The 22,198-nt window shown below is 36.2% G+C and overlaps 1 protein-coding gene across 1 annotated transcript; it reads left to right on the top strand.

The window, feature by feature from the left end:
• The first annotated feature begins 12,494 nt into the window (after positions 1-12,494).
• LOC145574719 (uncharacterized) lies at positions 12,495-13,025 on the top strand. Its single transcript, XM_081632569.1, has one exon. The coding sequence runs from the start codon at positions 12,495-12,497 to the stop codon at positions 13,023-13,025; it is 531 nt and encodes a 176-aa protein (XP_081488695.1).
• Positions 13,026-22,198: the final 9,173 nt, after the last annotated feature.

Below are 22,198 nucleotides of genomic sequence, written 5' to 3'. Positions count from 1 at the left end.
AGAGAACTATTATCTAACTTAACCGTTATCTATTGTAATGCAATATAGAACGGTTAAGTGGCCTAAACCGTTCTTTATTCCTTCCTTAGGGTATGAATTTAAGAAGGGAAAAGAGAACGGTTGTGACTAACAACCGTTCTCTATAAGTGATTATATAAAACGCCTAAACAACCCGTTCTCTATACTTTATACATCGCTTAGCAGAAGAATGCTCCTAAGGCGATTAATAAAGCCTATTATAACAGTTCTCTAAGGCCTTTTTTTGTAGTAATGAAAATAATAACCTAAGCATGATTTCTATATCAAAATATTAATAAAACAATTAAAGCAATTACTTGGATGCTTCGTATCTCTTTCCAATAACAAAATACACACATTAGTAACTTCAAGAAAAATAATAATCAAACAATTAAATTAAATAATTGAAATGGAGATTTAGGACCAAACCCTCATAAATTAAAACCTTTCACGTCTAAGGCAAAGGCAACTTCGAACAATGCTAGGTGTGTCTAGATCTTGTGAATGCAGAATTTTGTATGCAAAAAGCTAGAGAAAGAGAGAGAGAGAGAGAGAGAGAGAGAGAGAGAGAGAGAGAGAGAGAGAGAGAGAGAGAGAGAGAGATAGAGAGAGAGAGGAGAGAATTAGAAAACTAGAGAGTTGATGATTGAAAACGGAGATTTTAGGAGGCTATTTATAGAAAAAATCAGCCGGATGAATAAAAAAAACGAATCAGAGTTTTGAAGAGAATAAAACACCTTTAGCGCCAGACGCTGGACAATAGCGCCAGGCGCCAAACCTTAGCGCCAGACACTAATGCTTGTCGTCAGGCGCTAATAATCAGTTTCACGTGTTTTCTTAATTTTGATAAAATTTAGCCGTATAGAAGGGTAAAATCGTATTTTCCTTAAAAACACTTCTTTTATTCTGATTAAAACTTTAAAAAGTCAACCAAAGTCAATTTATCAATGCTAATTGAATTAGGAATGAAAAGAACCTTCTAGAAGAATCTAGAAAACTTAAATCAATTCTAATTTCATTAGGAATGATAAATCCATATTAGGCCCTCCTCTAGATCATTGGGCCGCATGTAAAGATCAAACTGGACCTAGTTTAGTAATTTGGCCATAACTTCCTCATTATTCATCAGAATTGGGCTTATAATATATCGTTGGAAAGCTCTTTTCAAGCCCCATCCAACTACACTATTATTGGACCCTTTCCATGGACCAAATCAAACTGCATTGGCTGTTTTATTAAAATAGGTTTTCAAAAACAGAGAGAAAGAAAAGAATAAAAAACTATCCGCAACACTAGACTTTCCACACTTTCACCTCATTCGATTATGATTCGACGCAAAAGGTACTCATAACTGGGTTTGGTTTTCGGGAGACACAAATGGGTGTCTACAGAAGCCCCCACTTTGACTGAGTTTGGAGAAACGCAAGTTTCTAAAACGAAAGTCAAAGTAACGATAGGGACGGAGAATGATTCAGAACGTTCTGCAATCCCAAATCACTTTTGTAACGCCGATACGTGTAAACTAGCGTTAGTTAAAATAGATAAGAGAGTTAAGAAACGCGTATTTGGCACTGTCGAGCACACGTCTCTGACGGTAACCGATTTGTTGTAGTTGCATTGTTGTTGTGACAACCTTCCACAAGCTAGGGAACGCCATCTTGTTGTTTTGATGTTCACTCGTCTCTGAATAATAGAGCTTTTTTGGATATGTTCACGCGTCTCTGAACAAAGAGCTTTTTTTCTTGAATTATAGTGACAACCTTCCCAATCATAGCAAAAGTTGCCGAAGACTGCCTCATCACAAACCGCCCTTCTCAAATCTCGGTGACAACCTCCACAATCTTAGCGAATGTCGTCGAAGACCGCCCATCTCGTGCTATCTTCTCGAATCTTGGTGACAACCTCCACAATCTTAGCGAATGTCGTCGAAGACCGCCCATCTCGTGCTATCTTCTCAAATCTTGGTGACAACCTCCACAATCTTAGCGAATGCTGTCGAAGACCGCCCATCTCGGGCTATCTTCTCAAATCTTGGTGACAACCTCCACAATCATAGCGAATGTTGTCGAAGACCGCCCATTTCGTGCTATCTTCTCAAATCTTGGTGACAACCTCCACAATCTTAGCGAATGCTGTCTAAAATAACCTCTCTTGAAGTCATCCTCAGTTGTTGTGATAATATTCCAAAGAAAACTACCAAAGACCAACGCTTGCTGATCCTTAAATCTCGCTTGAACTTACTTTAGCCAGTGCGTTGGCGCTTCTGCTACTTGTAAACCATTATGTCGGTGCTGTGAACCATTCTGTCGGTGCTTTTGAACCAGTATGTCGGTTCCTTTGTGATGAGCTAATGTTTAGGCGCTTTAAGCTAAGTGAGACGATCTTTCGTCAGGTCGATCACTTATTTGCGGTTGTAATCAAATTGACTACTCAATCATGTCAAATTGCTTATAGGGGCTAACTGGCGTTACAAGGAACCCGAAATTGCTGTTCTGAGAGGCTTCGAGCTTTGTCGTTGCTGAAATATCTCTGGCGCCAAGAATTGGCTCTGTCGCCAAACGCTGGAATCTAGCGCCAGGCGCTGAACTTTGTTGCCAGACGCTAGATGTTGTCGTTTGGCGCTGGAGTCGGGTCTTCCTTATTTTGCTCTTGCTGCCGCTGTTGCTCGGTTTCGCTCCGAACTTTGAACTTCGTCGTTTCCTTTCAACCAAATCCGCTCAAATCTTTTGTAAATTAAAGCTCTTCATCTCTAATTTACCGATCAATGTAATTCCTCTTATCTTGGAGGAATCTCCTGTGTCATATTCGCAGTTTTTTAGAAAAAATCCGGGAATGTCCTCGCTTGCTGGGAGCACCTGCATTTATATCTTTGACTATAGGACTTTGCTTATCTCTTTAATTATTTATCTTAGGGTTGACCTAAGATTTAGTGTCGCTTGACTCATTGACTTGACACGACTCAAGGTATAAACTTGACTCGCTGTGATTGACTCGAGGTTGACTCGACTCGAAGTGAAATGACACGTGTGACTCATGACCCGTGTGTGCATTTTATTGTGATCGTGCGACTCGAAAATGCAAAAAATTTTAGTCATTTTTGTGGAGGGTACCGACTTTCTCCCGAAAAAGAAAGACGCGAAAAAAGAAAGAAGCGAAGTTTTTGAAGGTGCATGTTGAATGAGCTTAATCCGTTAACGTTGTCGATCTTTAGTACAAGGATTGTAACATCTTAGACTATCCTAGTTGACTCGATAATGAAAGTATTTAGGTAACTTAGGCGCGGAGGCTAAGTACTTCATACTTTGTGATGCAATGATGATTGATGAGCGCTTTTGACATGACAAGGCATGCTTCAGCGTTATGTTAAGATTTCATGACAAAGGGTTCCTAAGGGAAAGTATATTTGGTCATGTATCTGTGCGGTGTGTGAAAGTGATACAAAAGTTAGGCAGCAAGGGCTAAGTGTGTGGAAAAATATTATTTCAAGAAGAGTCAAATGATGGTGACTCTTTAGGCTAGGTAAGCTAATGATGTAAGGATCAAGCCCCCAAGTCTAGCTCTAAGTAAATAGGGATGAGCATAGGAGATCCCTTGATATGATCATGATGTGTGAATGTGAATGTGAATGCATTTATAATACAGCCGCACCCCTTTGTGAGGTTGCCTACGTATCCGTTAGGAATCAGGCCGAACGTAGCTCTAGCCGAACCTCGCACAAGTGTGTATATACCTCAAAGAGGTCTTTTAAGGGTTGTAACGTTGTTAGACTAAAGATTAGAAAAGAAGGGGATAAAGGCTCAACACCCTAGATAAGCCCCCAAGGTGTGCAACCGTGCTTTTGAATCTTTATATTTTTATGCTTGAGGTTTTCTACTCTTTTTTAGCTTTTCCCTTTTTTTTTTTTAATTTTTGCTCTCTTTTTTTTGCTTTTGCATTTTTTTTATATTTTGAATCTTTTTATAAGTGTGGGCAATCCCGATCATGCGGTCTATCACTCACTTGGCATTCATGTTTCTCAGGCACGGTATCAAGCCCTCGATAAGAGACGCAATCTGAAACGTGTTAATATTAAAGACATGTTCATGTCAAAGACATTGGAACACTATCCCTTTTGTACACTTTTATTTATTTTTTTGCTATTTTAATTTTTTGAAATCACTCAAGCTTTTTTAAAATTGCATAAATTGCACATTGTCCCATCCCAAGGTTAGGTAGATGTGGGTTGAAAAAGAAAGGTCTATCGTTAGACGATGCTCAAAGTGGTTTATCAAAAAAGGATTGTATCTTTGAAGGGTGAAAGGTGATATTATGTGGCTACAAGGGGTGCCTCAAATCATTGGTATACCTTGTGCTTAGTTTGACAATGAATTTTTTTTTTTTATTTTTTTTAATCCAATGCAATGCAAAGATCATATGTAAGGAAATAAATGCTCATTTTATTTAAAAAGTGAAGGGTAAAAATCAAACTCTAAGAAATAAATTCAAGGAGGATGAAGGGTGCCTATGCTAGAATTATTAGGGAAAGGGTTTGAAAAAAAGAAGAAGAAAGCATGAAATCTTGGTGAGAAGCTTGCCTTGTGCATTTGGTTCATCATTACGCTCATTTTTTTTGTTTGTCAATCACATGACTCAAACTCGATTCAACATGCATGGATGGAAGAAGATAGGAAGAATGAAGGTTGTGATATGGAGAAAGCATGTAGAGAATGGAAAGATGATGTAGATGGAGAGATATGAAAAAATTAGGAATAGAATGTACCCCCAACTCAAATGACGAAAAAAACGACTCATGCATGAATCTAGGACATGGTCATGGTGTGAAAATAGTATGTACAAAGTGTGTGCTACAACTAGTGAGTGTAGGTGACATGTTAAGACTTGTGTCATGACCATGTGACTAGACTATGTGACTAGACTCAAGCAAAGACTAAATTAAGACTTCACGTATATGCATTAAACTGGACAGGCTGTGGTATTTTAGTCATAACTTTCGATCTGTGACTCTGATTGGGATGAAACCAACGCCAAATTAAAGATAAAACTCGGGGCTATAGATCCATAGGTTTTAGGACTCATAGTTATTCCTAAAACTCTGTCTATGACCAAAACAAGTTGACGTTTGTGAAGTATACGGGAACAAAAATCCGGGTTGACTTAAAGGAACTATGACTCGATTTTAGGTATATATTTATTAGCTCAAATTAATTAATTAATTAATTAAGTAAAGTCCTTTAGTCATTAATTAGTTTATTTAGTCTTAACACAAGTAAAAAAAACGGTTAGGAAAAAAACACATAGAGTATGTACAACAAATAATGCACAATTAGTCAGGTAGTCAAAATATGATGCAATGAGTTTGCAACCTAACCATGGCTCTAGTTCTATAAAGTTCGGGATATGGGTTAGTCAAAGAGGGTCCATGATTAATTGTCCGGATGCACCGCGCGAAAGCCTTACCGTGAAGGGTTGGCGCGAGTGGATGGGACAGCGCGAGTTAAAAACTCGCTTCCATGGTTTGGTGAATTCAACATTCTCGGATGTACCCTTTGTTGCACAGAGCGTTCTATCAGGTAGATGGAGCATGAATTCCCAGAAGGTTATATCCATATGTAGAACACATATGGGTTTCAAAAAAGTGAGAAAAACTCAATCAGGAAGTAGGATCGAGCAAAAAGTGCTAAAACTGGTCAAAATTAGAATGCATATTTCTGGCTCGGTATTGGAAGAACTTGGCGCCAGCAAACTGAGGCCGGCACCAACAATTTGGCTTTGGCGCCTGGCGACAGAAGCTGTCGTCTGGCGCAAGAGTCAAATTAGTTGCGCTAGAATCTGTTTTCTAACGCTAGTTCCTACATGCCTCAGCAGCTTTCTGTACTCGATAAAATTTTTCAGTTTCGCGCAACATTATTTCGATCCTAGTTATGAAAGATATTCCTCAAATTTCCTACGTGTAAAAATCCTATGTTTTAACTCATTACGGATGGTCTTTCCAATGAGATTTTTTTTATGCATATGACAATAATGTTAATCAAAATTACGCACATGAAATACTTAGAACTTTTTGAGTCTCATCCACTCATTCCAAATCATTGCTGAAATAAATTTCAGGAATTAAAATAGAAATCCTCCCCAATGGAGTCGCCAAAAACTGTAGGGAATATTTCAAGCATTACCTCAAACTTGAACCCCACTGTGATCATACACTAAAGTACGATGGAGTCCAAAGGAAAGGAAGCTAGAGCAAAAGAGTCACCAACAAGTTTTAGGAACTTGTAAACCGTTCACAGGGTGAAGGTTACACCCCTTAACGATCCATGAGATCGTCAACTTCAATAGGTCTGGAACCATGACTGAAAGTTCGGGGATGAAGGTACAAATCCAACCTAAAAGAGATTGAACCCGCTCTAATAATAGACATCTACTTTATTCTTCTCGTATTCATGTGCGCTTTCTGACTAACATGCAATCAATAGGTTAACCCTAAACCTGTTTAATTTATGTTGGTTGAATATTAATGCACAAATAAATCTATTATTGGCGATCACTTGAATTATAATCAAATTAAACCTAAACAAGATTATTAATTATCTTATTAAGCATAATTACAAGTATAAATTCCCTTTATGCATAAAAGGTGTGATCAAGCAATAACAATATAAATCAAGCAACATAATAATAATCATGACAAACATAATCAAACTAAATTATATATAAGTTACCCGACAATTAACAAATAACATTAAATAAATTGTAAATTAACAAATTACGGAAAACAGTTCGCTAATTAACAAATTACGTTAAATTATATAATTCAACACAACAATAATAATAATCATAATTATAATAATCATGTTAAAACATAATATTAATAGCAAGATCCTAGGCATGATACTAACAATATTAATAACAAATCCTAGCATGTCACTAAACATCAAATATCAAATATATAGCCCTAACATGATACTGACATGAATATTAGGAAAGAATATAGGAAGCATCGCAGGAATCATAATTGATATAAGCAAATTACCTTAAATATAATATTAAAGAAAGCATCCTAACATGATACTAGGAACATCCCAAACATGATACTAGGAATCAAAATAATGACCTAAGCATGATTTCTATATCAAAATATCAATAAAACAATTAAAGCACTTACTTGGATGCTTCGTATCTCTTTCTAATAACAAAATACACACATTAGTAACTTCAAGGAAAATAATAATCAAACAATTAAATTAAATAATTGAAATAAAATTTAGGACTAAACCCTCAGAAATTAAAACCTTTCACGTCTAGGGCGAAGGCAACTTCGAACAATACAAGGTGTGTCTAGATCTTGTGAATGCGGAATTTTGTATGCAAAAAGCTAGAGAGAGAGAGAGAGAGAGAGAAAGAGAGAGAGAAGAGAATTAGAAAACTAGAGAGTTGATGGTTGAAAACAGAGGTTTTAGGAGGCTATTTATAGAGAAAATCAACCGTTGGATTAAAAAAACGAATCAGAGTTTCGAAGAGGATAAAACACCTTTAACACCAGACGCTGAACATTAGCGCTAGGCGCTAAAGGTTTGCGCCAAGCCTTAGCGTCAGGCGCTAATGCTTGTCGTCAGGCGCTAATGATCAATTTCATGCGTTTTCCTAATTTTGATAAAATTTAGCCGTACTGAAGGGCAAAATCGTATTTTCCTTAGAAACACTTCTTTTATTCTGATTAAAACTCTAAAAAGTCAACCAAAGTCAATTAATCAATTGTAGACACCCATTTGTGTCTCCCCAAAACCAAACCCATTGAGGAGTACCTTTCACGTCGAATCATAATCGAATGAAGTGAAAGTGTGGAAAGTTTAGTGTTGCGGATAGTTTTAATTTCTTTTCTCTTCTCTTTGTTTTTGAAAACCTATTTTAAGAAAACAGCCAATCCAGTTTGGTTGACCCATGATATGGGTCCAATAGTAGTGTAGTTGGATAGGGCTTGAAAAGACCTTTCCGACGATATATTATGAGCCCAATTCCGATGAATATTGAGGAAGTTATGGCCAAATTACTAAACTGGGCCTGGTTTGAGCCTTATATATGGCCCAATGATCTAGAGGAGGGCCTAATATAAATTTATCATTCCTAATGCAATTAGGAATGGTTTTAGTTTTCTAGATTCTTCTAGAAGGTTCTTTTCATTCCTAATTCAATTAGCATTGATAAATTGACTTTTGTTGACTTTCTAGAGTTTTAATCAGAACAAAAGAATGTTTTTGAGGAAAATATAATTTTATCCTCCTGTACGGCAATTTCTATCTGATTTTAAGAAAACGCGTCAATAATTAAGTTAGCGCCAAACGCCAGCATTAGCGCCCAACGCTAAGCTTGGCCCTGGCGCTAACGCTAGCGCGCTAACCTCGTTTTGCGCATAAGAACTCTGTTTCGATTTTTTTATCTTTTTGGCTGATTTTCTCTATTAATAGCCTTCTAAAAACTCCGTTTTCATTCACCAACTTTCCAATTCTCTCTATTCACCAACTCTCATCAAGAAATTCTTGAGTACTTTCTCTCTCTATCTTTTCTAAACTAGCTTTTCTCAAAATACAAAATTCCGCATTCGCAAGACTTAGATACACCTAGCCATATTCGAAGTTGCCTTCGCCCTAGACGTGAAAGGTTAATATTTCTGAGGGTTTGGTCCCAAATCTCTATTTCAATTATTTAATTTAATTGTTTGTTTATTATTTTCCTTGAAGTTACTAACGTGTGTATTTTGTTATTAGAAAGAGCTACGAGGCATCCAAGTAAGTGCTTTAATTGATTTATTGATATTATGATATAGAAATCATGTCTAGGTTGTTATTATGATTCCTAGTGTCATGTTAAGATGTTTTGATCTTCCTAGTATCATGTTTAGGGTAATAACTATAATTTCTAATATCAAATATGATAATTATGATTATTATGATGCTTCCTATTCTCTTCCTAATATTAATGTTAGTATCGTGTTAGGGCTAAAGCTTTGATTTTCAATGTTTAATGACATGTTAGGGTTTGTTATTAATCTTGTTAGTATCATGCCTAGGATCTTGCTATTGTTATTATGCTTTATTATTATTATGATTATTATAATTGTTATGATGATTATTATTATGTTGCTATATATTTATTGTTATTGCTTGATCATGCCTTTTATGCATGTTTAAAGGGAATTAGTACTTGTAATCACGCTTAATAAGATAATTAATAATCTTGTTTAGGGTTAATTTGATTATAATTCAAGTGATTGCCAATAATAGTTTATTTGTGCATTAAATTCAACCAACATAGATTAAACAGGTTTAGGGTTAATCCTATTGATTGCATGTTAGTCAGAAAGCGCACATGAATACGATCAGAATAAAGTAGAGGCCTATTATTAGGGCAGGTTCAATCTCTTTTAGGTTGGATTTGTACCTTCATCCCCGTACTACCACTCATGGTTTAAGACCTTATGGAGTTGACGATCTCTTGGATCGTTAAGGGGTGTAACCTTCACCTCATGAACGGTTTACAAGTTCCTAAAAAAAACTTGTTGGCGACTCTTTTGCTCTATCTTCTTTCCCTTTGGACGCCACCGTACTTTAGTGTATGATCACAGTGGGGTTCAAGTTAGGGATAACGCTTGAAATATTCCCTACATCAATGCTAATTGAATTAGGAATGAAAAGAACCTTCTAGAAGAATCTAGAAGACTAAAATCAATTATAATTGCATTAGGAATGATAAATCCATATTAGGCCCTCCTATAGATCATTGGGCCGCATATAAAGATCAAACCGGGCCCAGTTTAGTAATTTGGCCATAACTTCCTCATTATTCATCGGAATTGGGCTTATAATATATCGTTGGAAAGCTCTTTTCAACCCCATCCAACTACACTATTATTGGACCCTTGCCATGGACCAAACCAAACTGTATTGACTGTTTTCTTAAAATAGGTTTTCAAAAACAGAGAAAAAGAAAAGAATTAAAAACTATTCGTAACACTAGACTTTCCACACTTTCACCTCATTCGATTATGATTCGACGCAAAAGGTACTCATCACTGGGTTTGGTTTTGAGGAGACATAAATGGGTGTCTACAAAGTTGAATCTTAAGAAGTGTGTTTTTAGCGTTAGATCACAAAAATTTCTTGGGTTTTATGGTTAGTGAAAGAGGAATAGATGCCAATCCAGATAATATTGAAGCCATCCTCAGCTTATCGCAGCCAAAATTTATTAAATAAAAACAAAAGCTAACTGGCCGCATGGCAGCATTAACGAGGTTTATTAGCAAATCTGTCGATAAAGCCTTACCATTCTTCATAATCCTCCGCCAAAATAAAACTTTCAATTGGGGACAGGAGCAAAGAGAAGGCGCTAGAGGGGGTTAAGACCACCTCCATTCATTACCGACGATAGCCCAGCCAGAAAAAGGAGAAACATTATAGTTATAAATCTCGGCCACCCCAAAGACAATGGCAGCAATATTGTTGGTAGAGCGAAAGAAAGTGCAAATGCCCATATACTTTGTGAGTCATGTATTCAACATTGCGGAGCGAAGATACCCGTTAGTAGAAAAAATTGCATATGCGGTTGTGATAGCAGCGCGGAATTTAAGGTCGTACTCTGACACACATACAATCGAAGTTTTGACAAATCGGCCGTTAGAGAAATCTCTTCAGAAAATGGAAACTTCTGGTCACTTGCTTAAATGGGAAATAGAGCTATCGGAATATGTATTAATTTATAAGCCAAAAGTGTCGATAAAGGCCCAAGACTTATCCAATTTTATTGTGGAATCATCCTAGACTGAAGACGAGGATAACATCGAAACTTAGAAGGGATCTGTTGACGACTATGCAGCCTTAACCTAATTAGGAGCTGGAATTATCATAACGTCTCCGTAGGGGGGATATATTTGAGTACGCGATAAAGTTAAAATTTAAGGCCTTTAACAACAAGGCTGAATATTAGGCAATGTTGGTAGGGGTCCAGTTATGTATAGTAGTAGAAGCTAAAAGAGTTGAGTTATCCACAGACTCGCAGCTAGTAGCAAGTCAGTTCAGCGGCGACTACAAAGCCTGAGAACCGGCGATGATAGCCTACTTGGCAAAACTCAATAGCATAACGGCTAATCTAGATCACTTTGAAATTAATCTAATACCACGTGCTCAGAATGCACAAGCAGATTCACTAGCAAAGCTAGCAAGTTCAAGCTTTAACGACCTGGAGCGTACTGTAAGAGTTTATAGGTACTATAAAGCGGAAAATCATGAATCATATTCATAAAGCACCTAGCTAATCCCAAGATCACATGCATAACACACAAGACATATAATCATACCTTTGAAGCGTGAATTCCGCGAAGCTATTTGACAGGCAAATCAGGGAGAAAATAGAGCCCTAAGTGTTGCTCCTCTACTTGGTCCACGGGATTCAAATGAGCCGTCCACCAATACTATATTGGTTGAGTGAAGGGAAGAACCACGATCACCACCTTTAATAGACAACCGACCACCACACAAACCAGCACCACTACGAACCACCACCGGCGTCGAGGAGGAGGGGAAAGCCGTGAGAGAGAGAGAAAGAGGAGTTTGAGAGGGTTGGGTTTCGTGTTTGCTAATTCGGGTTTGATCAAACTGATAACTGAATTCAATTTGTCAAACCCTAGGCACTTAGTTTATTTATAATCCCATTATAATTAGACAAAGTCACGAAGCCTAAAACCCCTTTTAAACCACCCTATGGCCGACCACCTAGAGTGATGAGGCCCGTGATGGGCCTTGTCCTATAATGCTCAATCTAGGCTCTTTGTGTGACCTTATAAGATCCTTTCAATTGGGCTTTGGCCTATTTTACTAGCCCACAGATCGTTAGTACCTCTAGCTATGATATAACGACGACCCAAATGAACAAACTTAATTATCTCCATAATTTGATCCATTTATATATCTAGTAATTGCACATGACAAAAACATAATTCCTTCACGTACAGTCATGGTCGAGATCTTGAATTATAGGACTATTGATGAAGAAAGTCACAAGGAAGTTAACTATGTAGAAGGGGGTCGTAAATGGTACGTTAACATACTGGCCTACAAAATACACGACGTCCTCCCTATCGACAAAAATGAGGCGCAAAAAGTAAAGAAAGATAGCATTTGGTTCGTTATGTTTCGAGGGATGCTCTACAAAAGAGGCTTCTCCTTAACCTTGCACCAATGTATAACATCATATAAGTATGCTCGGCTAGTTAAAGAAATTCATGAGGGTGACTGTGGAAATCACTCTGGTGGCCAATTAATGTCCCTGGAAGCAATGAAAAAAGGATATTATTGGCCGACAATGAACGCAGACACACTTGCGTATGCCAAAAAGTGTGATAAATGCCAGAAGTTCTGGCCGGCAATAAATCAGCCGCCAAACGACTTGATACCCATTCTTAATCCGATCCCTTTGCGCAATGAGGAATGGATATTGTCGGTCCTTTCACGTCGGCCACTGGAGGGTGTAAGTTCCTAATAGTGGGGATAGACTATTTCACAAAGTGGATAGAGGCAGAGCTGGTAGCAAAGATAACAACAGGTGAAGTGAGAAAGTTCATCTGGAAAAACATATTCACTCGATTCAGCTTGTCGATATCCTTGGTCTTTGATCACAGTTCTCAGTTCGATTGCAGCCCAGTTAAAAATTTTCCCAGCATATATAAGGTAAAATTCGCTTACATAGTTGTATGCCATCCTCAATCAAATGGTCAAGCGGAGACCGCTAATAAACAGCTTCTTAGCACCTTGAAGAAGAAAATTGAAGATGCAAAAGGATTGTGGGCTGACCTGGTGCCTGAAATATTGTGGGACAACAGGACGACAACAAAGGAGATAATAGGGGAATCACCATTCAACCTCGCTTTCAGTACAAAGGCGGTTATTTATGCCGAAGTTGGCCTTCTCACATTCCGGATACAAACATTATTGCGAAGATTAGAACGATCTCCCGCTTAGGCAGCAACTGGATTTTTTTTTACTAAAAATAAGGTTAAAGGACGCAATTAAGTCTGCAACTTACAAGAACAGAATGAGAAAGGCATATAATAAACGCGTTAACTACAGACCCCTTGAAGATGGGGACTTTGTTTTGCGAAGAACGAAAGCAACAGGCAAAGGGAATAGAGACGGCAAATTCACCGCTAACTGGGAAGGGCCGTACCAAATATATGAGACCATCCACCAAGGGTCGTATCGGCTCATGACTTTGAAGGGGGTTCCGTTAAAGAATGTTTGGAATGCAAGTGTTCTTACAAGGTTCTATGTTTAAGCTTTTTTTTTTTACTGCTGTAATTTTTATGCATTTTCTCTCGGAATGACTACAGTCATACATTTTTTAACATTGCTTTATATTTGGCTGAAGCCGTTAATACATAATCAGCGGCCAATAATCTGAATATGGAACCCTTAACCCGCTTTCGATATGAACGTGCGAACAGCCTAGCTAGCTGTCTCACCCATTCAAGTGAGGAGGGAGGTTGGATAACATATGCACCTCAAGGAGAGTTGAATAGATGGTCTGATCCACTATCTTTGCTCGGCCTGATAATGGTCGCAAGTATAATCGTAGAAGTATAATATCGGCCTGAAAGAGCCGCAGACATAATATCGGTATGTAACCAAGACCAAGTATAATTGCAAATGTAAAATAATTGCAAAATATGATGCCGAATTCAGTGTTAATGCGCAAGTGTAATATCGGCAAATGCAAAAAAAAAAAAATGCAAATACGATACCGAATTTAATGTAAAGGCAAAAAAACTAAAATGTTACTATTGGTAATCCACAACGATTTTACAAGTGAACATTAATAAATGGTTACTTGTAAAACTAGGGGGAGTAGTGGTAATGATATGAAAAGAGAAACAAGAAAAAATAGAGTTAAACCAGGATAATTGAGCAAGTTAGTGACATGGTCGATACCGGCCAATTCAAAGACCGAGTCAATATGTCCAACATTTTCAAACAATGAAGCACGCGATAATTATAATAAGCATAACAGACAGCAGTGGCGGACCTAGAAATTTGACAATGGGGGGACAATTTCGATAATTCAACTAACATCAGCCTGTTTTTAAAAAACGAGTACAAAATACAAATAATTCGGGTACATACTTGTTTAATACTAAAAAGTTACAATCCCAAAATCTATTGAATAATACAATTTGGTTACATACTACTAAAATAGTCTCACTTTGTGTGGGTGGAGAACAAGAATTATCTTGTGATTTCAATTTTTTAAACAACATTTGACGAAGATCCGCTTGTTTTCCCATTGTCCTAGACTTGCTTGAAGAACTTGACATATCCTAATTCATTTAAAAATTAAGCTTCAATATTCAATTATTCCATAATTATTTTTTTTAACAATAAGCATCTAAAATCTAGAAAACCAAATCACAAACTAATTCACTACACAAAATTACAAACTAATTTACATCTTAATTAAATTCACAAACTACTTGTCTACTTGCAAAGTTTCAATTTTACATTCACCATAATACCATATTCACCAAATAATTCACAAAATCACAAATTCAATTCACAACTAAGAACAAATAAACTAAATCACAAATTAATTCAAAAACATGATTACATAAACATAATTATTCAATACTCATAAGCTTAATTTTTTTTTATAATCAAAGATTAAAATTAAGAAATAAAGAAAAAAAAAAAAAAAAACTGACCTAACGTTGTGTGGGCTGCCGGAGCAGCAAGGTTGGCTGTAGTGGCGGCGTCCGGCGGGCCTCGGTGGACGGTGGTGGCGTGGTGCGGTGCAGCGGTGGAAGATCTAGTTTCTTTGATTCTCTCTCTAAGACTCTCTTTAAGTTTTTTAATTTTCAAAACTTTCTCTTTCCTCCTTTTTTTTCCTCCCTTTTTTTCCTCCCTTTTTTCTTTCCTTCTTTCTTACCCAGTACCCACGTGATGCCTTTCTGAAATTCTGACTTTTTGTTTTCTTTTTCTTTTTTTTTTAAATTCTCTGAATTTTTTTTTTAAAGTGGGGGGACAATGGTCCCCACTTGTCCTAACGTGGGTCTGCCCCTGACAGACAGTAGACTAAGATCAAGCCAAACATAAGTACTGGCAATAAAATATTTTTATTATCATTAATTAATTAAATCATTAAATATATATATCTAATAAATAAAATAATATATGAAACGTTTGTTTAAATCATACCATATTCGTCGGTACGGCATAGACCGATATGAGACAAGAGAGCGTTGCCCAGGATATAATTACAATTGGATAGCCACTTCTTAGGAACAACTTTTATTTTCTTACCCTCATTTACATACAGCCATACAGGAAATCAAAAAAGCGAAAGGCTTTCATTTCAAACTTGCCTAACTTCCTATCTCTAATAGAATCAAATCTACTATGAGGAAGATGAAATGTTCTTTGCAACCAAAATTCATCAAGAACTTTCAAGAAATAAAATTGCTTTTGCCATTTTTTTACAGCTGGTCAGTTTCAGCCACACTGTAATCTTACCAGAGGCAGTATACATTGACCACCAGCCTGGTGATTGACTATCCTTTTTAAGCCAATGAATCTTACGGATTAAGTTTAGGGTTAACGAAAAATCCATGTATATCATGACTCACAATATAGAGACACAATATTGCGAATTGCTGTCGGCGTTAATTGTGCAACACAGACATTCCAGCCTTTGAAAATATTTTCGATAAAAAGGTGAAGGGGAAAACGCAAGTCAAACTCGAAATGCTTTGCGTACATCGCAATATGTCCGGCTGGACAATGGAATACAGTATTGTCCTTCTCAAGAAAGGTAAAAGCATAACCGTTCGGAAGTTTGAAGAACCTCTCACCAACACTACAGTAGTTCTCCTCGGCTGTGGTTTTTCGCTAGGATTCATCTACAATTACTGTTCTAACCTTTAAATCACAAGACAGCTGCAATGGTTGTCGGTGATCAACATCACCATCTTCAGAATTGTAACCTTCATCTAACCTCTCCTCTGGAAGGACCTGTTCAACCTTATTCAAATCCTTGTTTATTTCTTCATCACTTTCTTCATCACCGTCATCGATTCATCGGTTCCTACTACGGTATCGTCTACCCTTTCATCTTCTTCTTCTTCCTCTTCTTCTTCATCGCCCATATCCTCATCTTTCTCACTAGCAATACTCCATTCCGCGGATTCTATATCTTCATCACGGATATCAGACATTTGTGGCTCAGGCTCGACCATCGGTTCTTTGCCAGGGCGCCTAACCACGCTCTCGGCTTGATCAAGATCGAAGCTAGTATGCTTCGTTCTCGGCATTCTTGTGCTCTTGAAACTATTTTATCAAGATTGGAACCATAATCGTCGATGAGGATTTCTGAAACACCTTGGTCAAAACCACTGATAGACTCAACTTCGACAATATCAACAGACCGAGACGACTTTTCAGCTTCCTTCTCTAGCGCTGAGGACAAGTGCATAAACGGGTCACCCTCGCCGGCTTTACTCGTAATGGAGTTGTGTATAGATTCAGGCATAATAAACTTATTAAATGTAGTAACATTACAAAATTCACAATATACATACGGCAAACACCGGAAAATCAGATTAAAGGCAAAAGTTTTAAAAAAATTTACCTCTGGGCGAATCAAACTTCACTTCAGCGAGAAAGATGAGGATTTTTCGTTGCATACACATTACAAAATTTACAATATACACCGGAGCAGTTGGAATCCGTTGGGCACTAATCCAAGGAAAGATTTTTCATTGCGAGGTTGGGATTAATGGAGATTAACACCAAAGATTTTTCTTTGGAAATTTTTTTGAAAACCTATGTTCAAATTGAAGAAAAACCGTTCATTTCCCCTATTTATACTTCGAGTGAACAGTGTTATTTGATTTGACATATTATGCATGAAATCCAACGGTCGAAGAAGTGACGCCTCTTCATAAACCCGTACCCGATGATTAACACGTGCCCCACTACTTTCAAGTTTTTCCCACCTATTTCTAGTTGTAATCAACTTAAGAAAATTTGCTCACTTTAGGGGCAAATTGAAAATTTTTTAATCTCGGTCATGTTTAAATTGAGTAAATCATACAAATTTTTTATTTTGCACACTTTAGGGGGCAAATCGAAGATTTTTTAATCTCGGCCATTTTTAAATTGAGCAAATCATACAAAATTTTTAATTCGCTCACTTTGGGGGAAATCGCAGGTTTTTTAATCTCGGTCATGTTTAAATTGAGCAAATCATACAAATTTTTTAATTTTCTCACTTTGGGGGCAAATCAGAGATTTTTTTAATCTTGTTCATGTTTAAATTGAGCAAATCATACAAATTTTTTAATTTGCTCACTTTGGGGGAAAATCGGAGATTTTTTTAATCTCGGTCATGTTTTAATAATGCAATGTTCTAACACATTTTTGTCGGTATCGTGCACTCAGCTTACCTTTCATAAAGTGAGAATGCCATCTTTAGGACCACTATGGAGTTAGTAGTTTTGTGATCGTAAATGGGGTGTAACCTTCACCTCGTGAACGGTTACAAGTTCTTAAAACTTATTGGCGACTTTTTTACTCTAGCCTCCTTTCCCTTGGACGCCATCATGCATAAATTCATGATCACAGTGGGGCTCAAAATTAGGTGACTTCAAATATTCCTTACAGTAGAATATTTTACATAAAACATCGTAGTAAAGAAAAGTTATTCAACGTAAACAAACAATCTCAAAAGTAAATAAACTAATCTATAAGGTATATGTACTGGTTGTTCACCAAATTATTAATGAAATCATCTTTCAGATAAGAAGCTCTAGCTGCAAGGGTGTTTCGAGGTGGATATTACTGAAGCTTTAGTCGCACAACACAGCCTGACCATTGCCTTGAAAGCGGGACTTCGTGACTTAGTGCTGGAAACAGATTGCAGCAAGCTTTACTAGTACTTACAGCAAGAGAAGTATGAAATTATAGCGTTTGGTGTTATTGCTAGTGATACTCTCCTCTTGGATAGTTCTTACTCTAGTATTTCTTTTTTTGCATGTTGACAAAGAGGGCAATTATGCTGCTCATATCTTAGCTACAGGTAGTAGTGATTATGTTGAGATGAGAGTGTGGTGAGAAGAAGTGCCACCATTGTGCTTGTAATGTTGTGTTGCTATATTTACCTAGCTTGGAGTAATAGTAAGCTCTGAACTTTCTGTTAAAAAAAAACCTTCTAAAACTTATGTCACTAACTTTGTAACCTTTGACACACGAAAGGAAAGATGGCAGGTACGCGTTAATGCCATCTTTAACACTAAGTTTTGGTTCTTAAAGAGCTAACACCTGAAAACTACACTCAATTAGCATGTAAATTACAAAACTACATCTAATTATTAAGGAAAACCTTAATGTACACCGAAAAATGGAATATATAGTAGCTATCAATAAGTTCTTATTTCCTATGTGTACTCTAACAAATAATTACCTCGACAGTAATGAATAGTGAACAACGATATAGTTACTCTTACAGAACTAAGGAATTGACTCAAATCTAAACATAGCTCAACACTAACCAAATAATAGTAGTAACACCATTTATTTACCACCCACTTGATGCTAGCCTAAGCTATCCTCAATACATCACATGCCCAACTGCCTAACCCACTCAACAATAGCTGGTGACACAACATCACACCCTTCCTCCCTGGCCACAAATAGCCCACACCATTCACACAATGCTCAAGGCCACAACAAATAAGTCTTGCTGCTTCTACCAAACATAAACCCCCCCCCCCCCACACACACACAACAACTCTCCACGCAGCCATTAAAATCAAAACCACACAACCAAATAATACTCAACCACTTCCATCAACTCAAAAGTAAATTAAATAATATAAACTCAAAAGTAAATTGCATAAGAAAAAATATATTGTCATGGTTCAAATTTAGTTATCATATAAGCTTAATCAACCAACAAAAACATATGACTAAAGTTGTGAGATTCTTAATTTCCCCAATCAAAATAGTAAAAACTTGATTCAAAAATAGACTTAAAAAAATCAACGAAGTATATCATAAATTAATCAAAGTATCTTAAAAATAAGCTGTAATTACTCAAAAGTAATGAAAATAATCATTCATTAGAATGCCAAAATATATGTTTATCTCTAGTTTAAAACTTTACCAGATTACACAATTATTTTAATGCTACTTTAATTTATCAACAAACCTATACCTATGGATGCTCTGTATTTTTTTTTACATCAATAGCTTGTTATCAAGCAAGTGTAACAAATGAATACAAAATAATACATTAATCAAAATAAAAAATAAAAAAAATGTGAAACCCTAATTTTTGTAGTCAAAATCGCATAATCTTGATTTAAAATTTGAATTAAATCATAAACAACAATAAAAATCAAAATCAAATTAATTTACATGGCCTTAAGTTTACGAGAACAACAAAAGATGATGAAATTAAAGAGCGAAGAAATGGAAGAGTGTAGAAAAATAACCGCCTCTTTAAAGATCTGGAAGAAAGAGAGAGAAAATCTAAAGAGGAGAGAGAAAAAAATGAAGCGTGTGCACGAATTAGAACGGAGGTCATTCAATGTCCAAAATTAATGAGATTGAAAAAGGCGGGTGAAACGCTAGCCATTTGATTGAGAGCGATCAACGGTCACGATGAGTTTCTAGTTCTTATTATAGGATTTGGTTCTCACATGATCTTGATTCATAATGTGTGCGCGAATGAGAACGGAGGTCATTTAATGCCCAAAATTAAGTGTGTGAATTAGAACAGAGGTCATACAATTCCTGAAATTAATGAGATTGAAAAAGACGGGTGAAACGTGAGCCGTTTGATTGAGAGCGATCAACGATCACGATGAGTTCCTAGTTCCTATTATAGAATTTGGTACGTGTGTGTGTGTGTATATATATATATATATATATATATATATATATATATATATATATATATATATATAGTTGTGATTCGGTTGAATGTATACAATGACGATCTCTCGTTGGCCCTTCCGTCTCCAGTGAATGATTCACCATCATGCATGGTAATTGTGATTCGGTTGAATGTATGAAGTGAACTGGATTATTGTCTTGTTTGCTAGGAAGTGTACCACTATTTGATGATAGAGAGAGGTAAAAGGGGAATGTCATGTGGCATTTTCGGTTTTTGTTTTTAAAAGTTCAAACTCTTGAATGTTAGGAAGAGATGCATTCAAACATACAAATCCATCAATTATTATGCTCAAAACAAATAAAAGTTCACGTGGTTTGTGTTCAACAAAAGAAAATATCTCTCTCTGTTTTTTTTTTTTTTAATTAATATGGAGCATGAATAGGCAAAGAATTGAAGCATGCAAACATATATAATTCCTAATCATCAAACAAGGTTTGGAAACAACGCCAACAATCACCAGACTCCATAGAAAAAAATGGATACGACCTCGAACCATTCAACTCCATCTAAGCTAATCCTAGAACTTAGCAAACAGAGAAGTAATATAAACATGGAATTAGCGGAACAATCTCACCAAAATAGATTTAAAAGCAAGTAAACCATAACCTTTCGCGCCTTGCTCAAGCCAAGCAGAAAAAACTTCTCAACCTACCCGGAAGGACAAAAACAACCATATACTCCAAAGGGTGAAATAATTTTTATTGATTCTCTATTATGTTTCTTTTTTATAGTTATCGATTTTATGGAGCTAAAATAATTTATAGGAAAATTTGTAAACTACCATCCAAAAAAGGACCTGTTTTGAAATTACCAGTCGTTAAAATTTTTATTTTAAATTACCACCCATTAAATTAAAAAAGCTTTCAGATTACCAACTTTTTTGGAATTTCCGTGGAATCTTCGTTTGAGGGCCCCACCACAATACATTGTATCTAATATAAGTACCATGTTGAGGGTACTAGTGTAGATTATCCTAAGAATACATTGTATCTAATATTGTAATTTGTAGTTGTGGTTATTGTACTCCCGAAATTATTACTAGTAAAGTTGATTTCTTGTTGTTCTGATCCATATTTTATTATTCTTCCCGATATTATGTTTATTTGTGGCTTTGTCTCAACAACAGGGTTGCTCATGAGTTCGCTCATGAACCTCCTTCGGATACGAATAGGAAAGTTTGGCATTCCATTTTCCCTTTTTCTCATATTTGTTAGCAGATTATGGATGATTTGCAATAATAACTTAATCCTTCTTTGGGACTTTGCTTAAAAAAAAAAAAAAAAAAAAAAAAAAAAAAAAAGAAATTAAGCAATCTAAAAGCACATTAAACGTTAAAGTATGATTAGAACTAATTTGTTTATTTTTTTTTTAAAAAAAAATTGAACTAATTTGTTTATGATTTAAACTAAATAATTATAAGGTGAATTCAACACAACCTTTTTTTGAAGACAATTCAACACAACCTTAAACCAAGTAGTTTCTAAAACGATCATACTGACCATTTTTCAAAAATCCTCCTAATAAAAAAGTTAGCATAAATCCTAAACGACACACGCTATTTTTATGAGTCGGCAATCTTTGCATGGATAATCAAATTAATCATTGATCATTTCTTCCATTATAAAAGCTCAAATAAATCTACTTTGTCGTTTCTTTCAGACCAAAAAAAAAAAAAAAAAAAACCAACACTTTCATTTTTCCCGCCAATAAAGTCGTTACTAACAGACTTAGCCACTTTCTTAGTGTTCCCATTTCAAGAACAACAATAATCTCAATTTCTTCAACCCCAAAAAACCCAGAAAATCCAGAAATCTTCAACTCAAATTCAATGGCGAGACCAAGAATCTTGAATTCGAATCCAAACACATCACCATTTTTACACCTACTTTCTCTCACACCATTTTCATCTCTTGTTTCATCTCCCAAAAAATCCCAGAAATCCAAGAAAATCCTCTTACCTTCAACCTCTTTCTCTCTTCTCTTCATATCAATCTTCTCTTTATTCGCTTTCTCTCTCATCTTAATCCTCAGTTCCACCATTAATCTTTCTCAAACCTCCAACCTCTGTTCTGTTTGCTCCCCTGTTAACCCCCTCTCTCCGTCTTCGGTTTCGTCTCGTGTTCTTCTTGCTTCTCTTTTTACCGACTACGATGAAGACAGTAAAAAGCCGAGATTATCTATAAGTGAA

The sequence above is a fragment of the Chenopodium album genome, chromosome 2 (genome assembly GCF_948465745.1).
Source record: "Chenopodium album chromosome 2, dcCheAlbu1.1, whole genome shotgun sequence".
Classification (NCBI taxonomy): Eukaryota; Viridiplantae; Streptophyta; class Magnoliopsida; order Caryophyllales; family Amaranthaceae; genus Chenopodium; species Chenopodium album.
The sequence above is the reverse complement of the archived record's forward strand: the minus strand, read 5'-3'. Positions and strand labels throughout refer to the sequence as shown.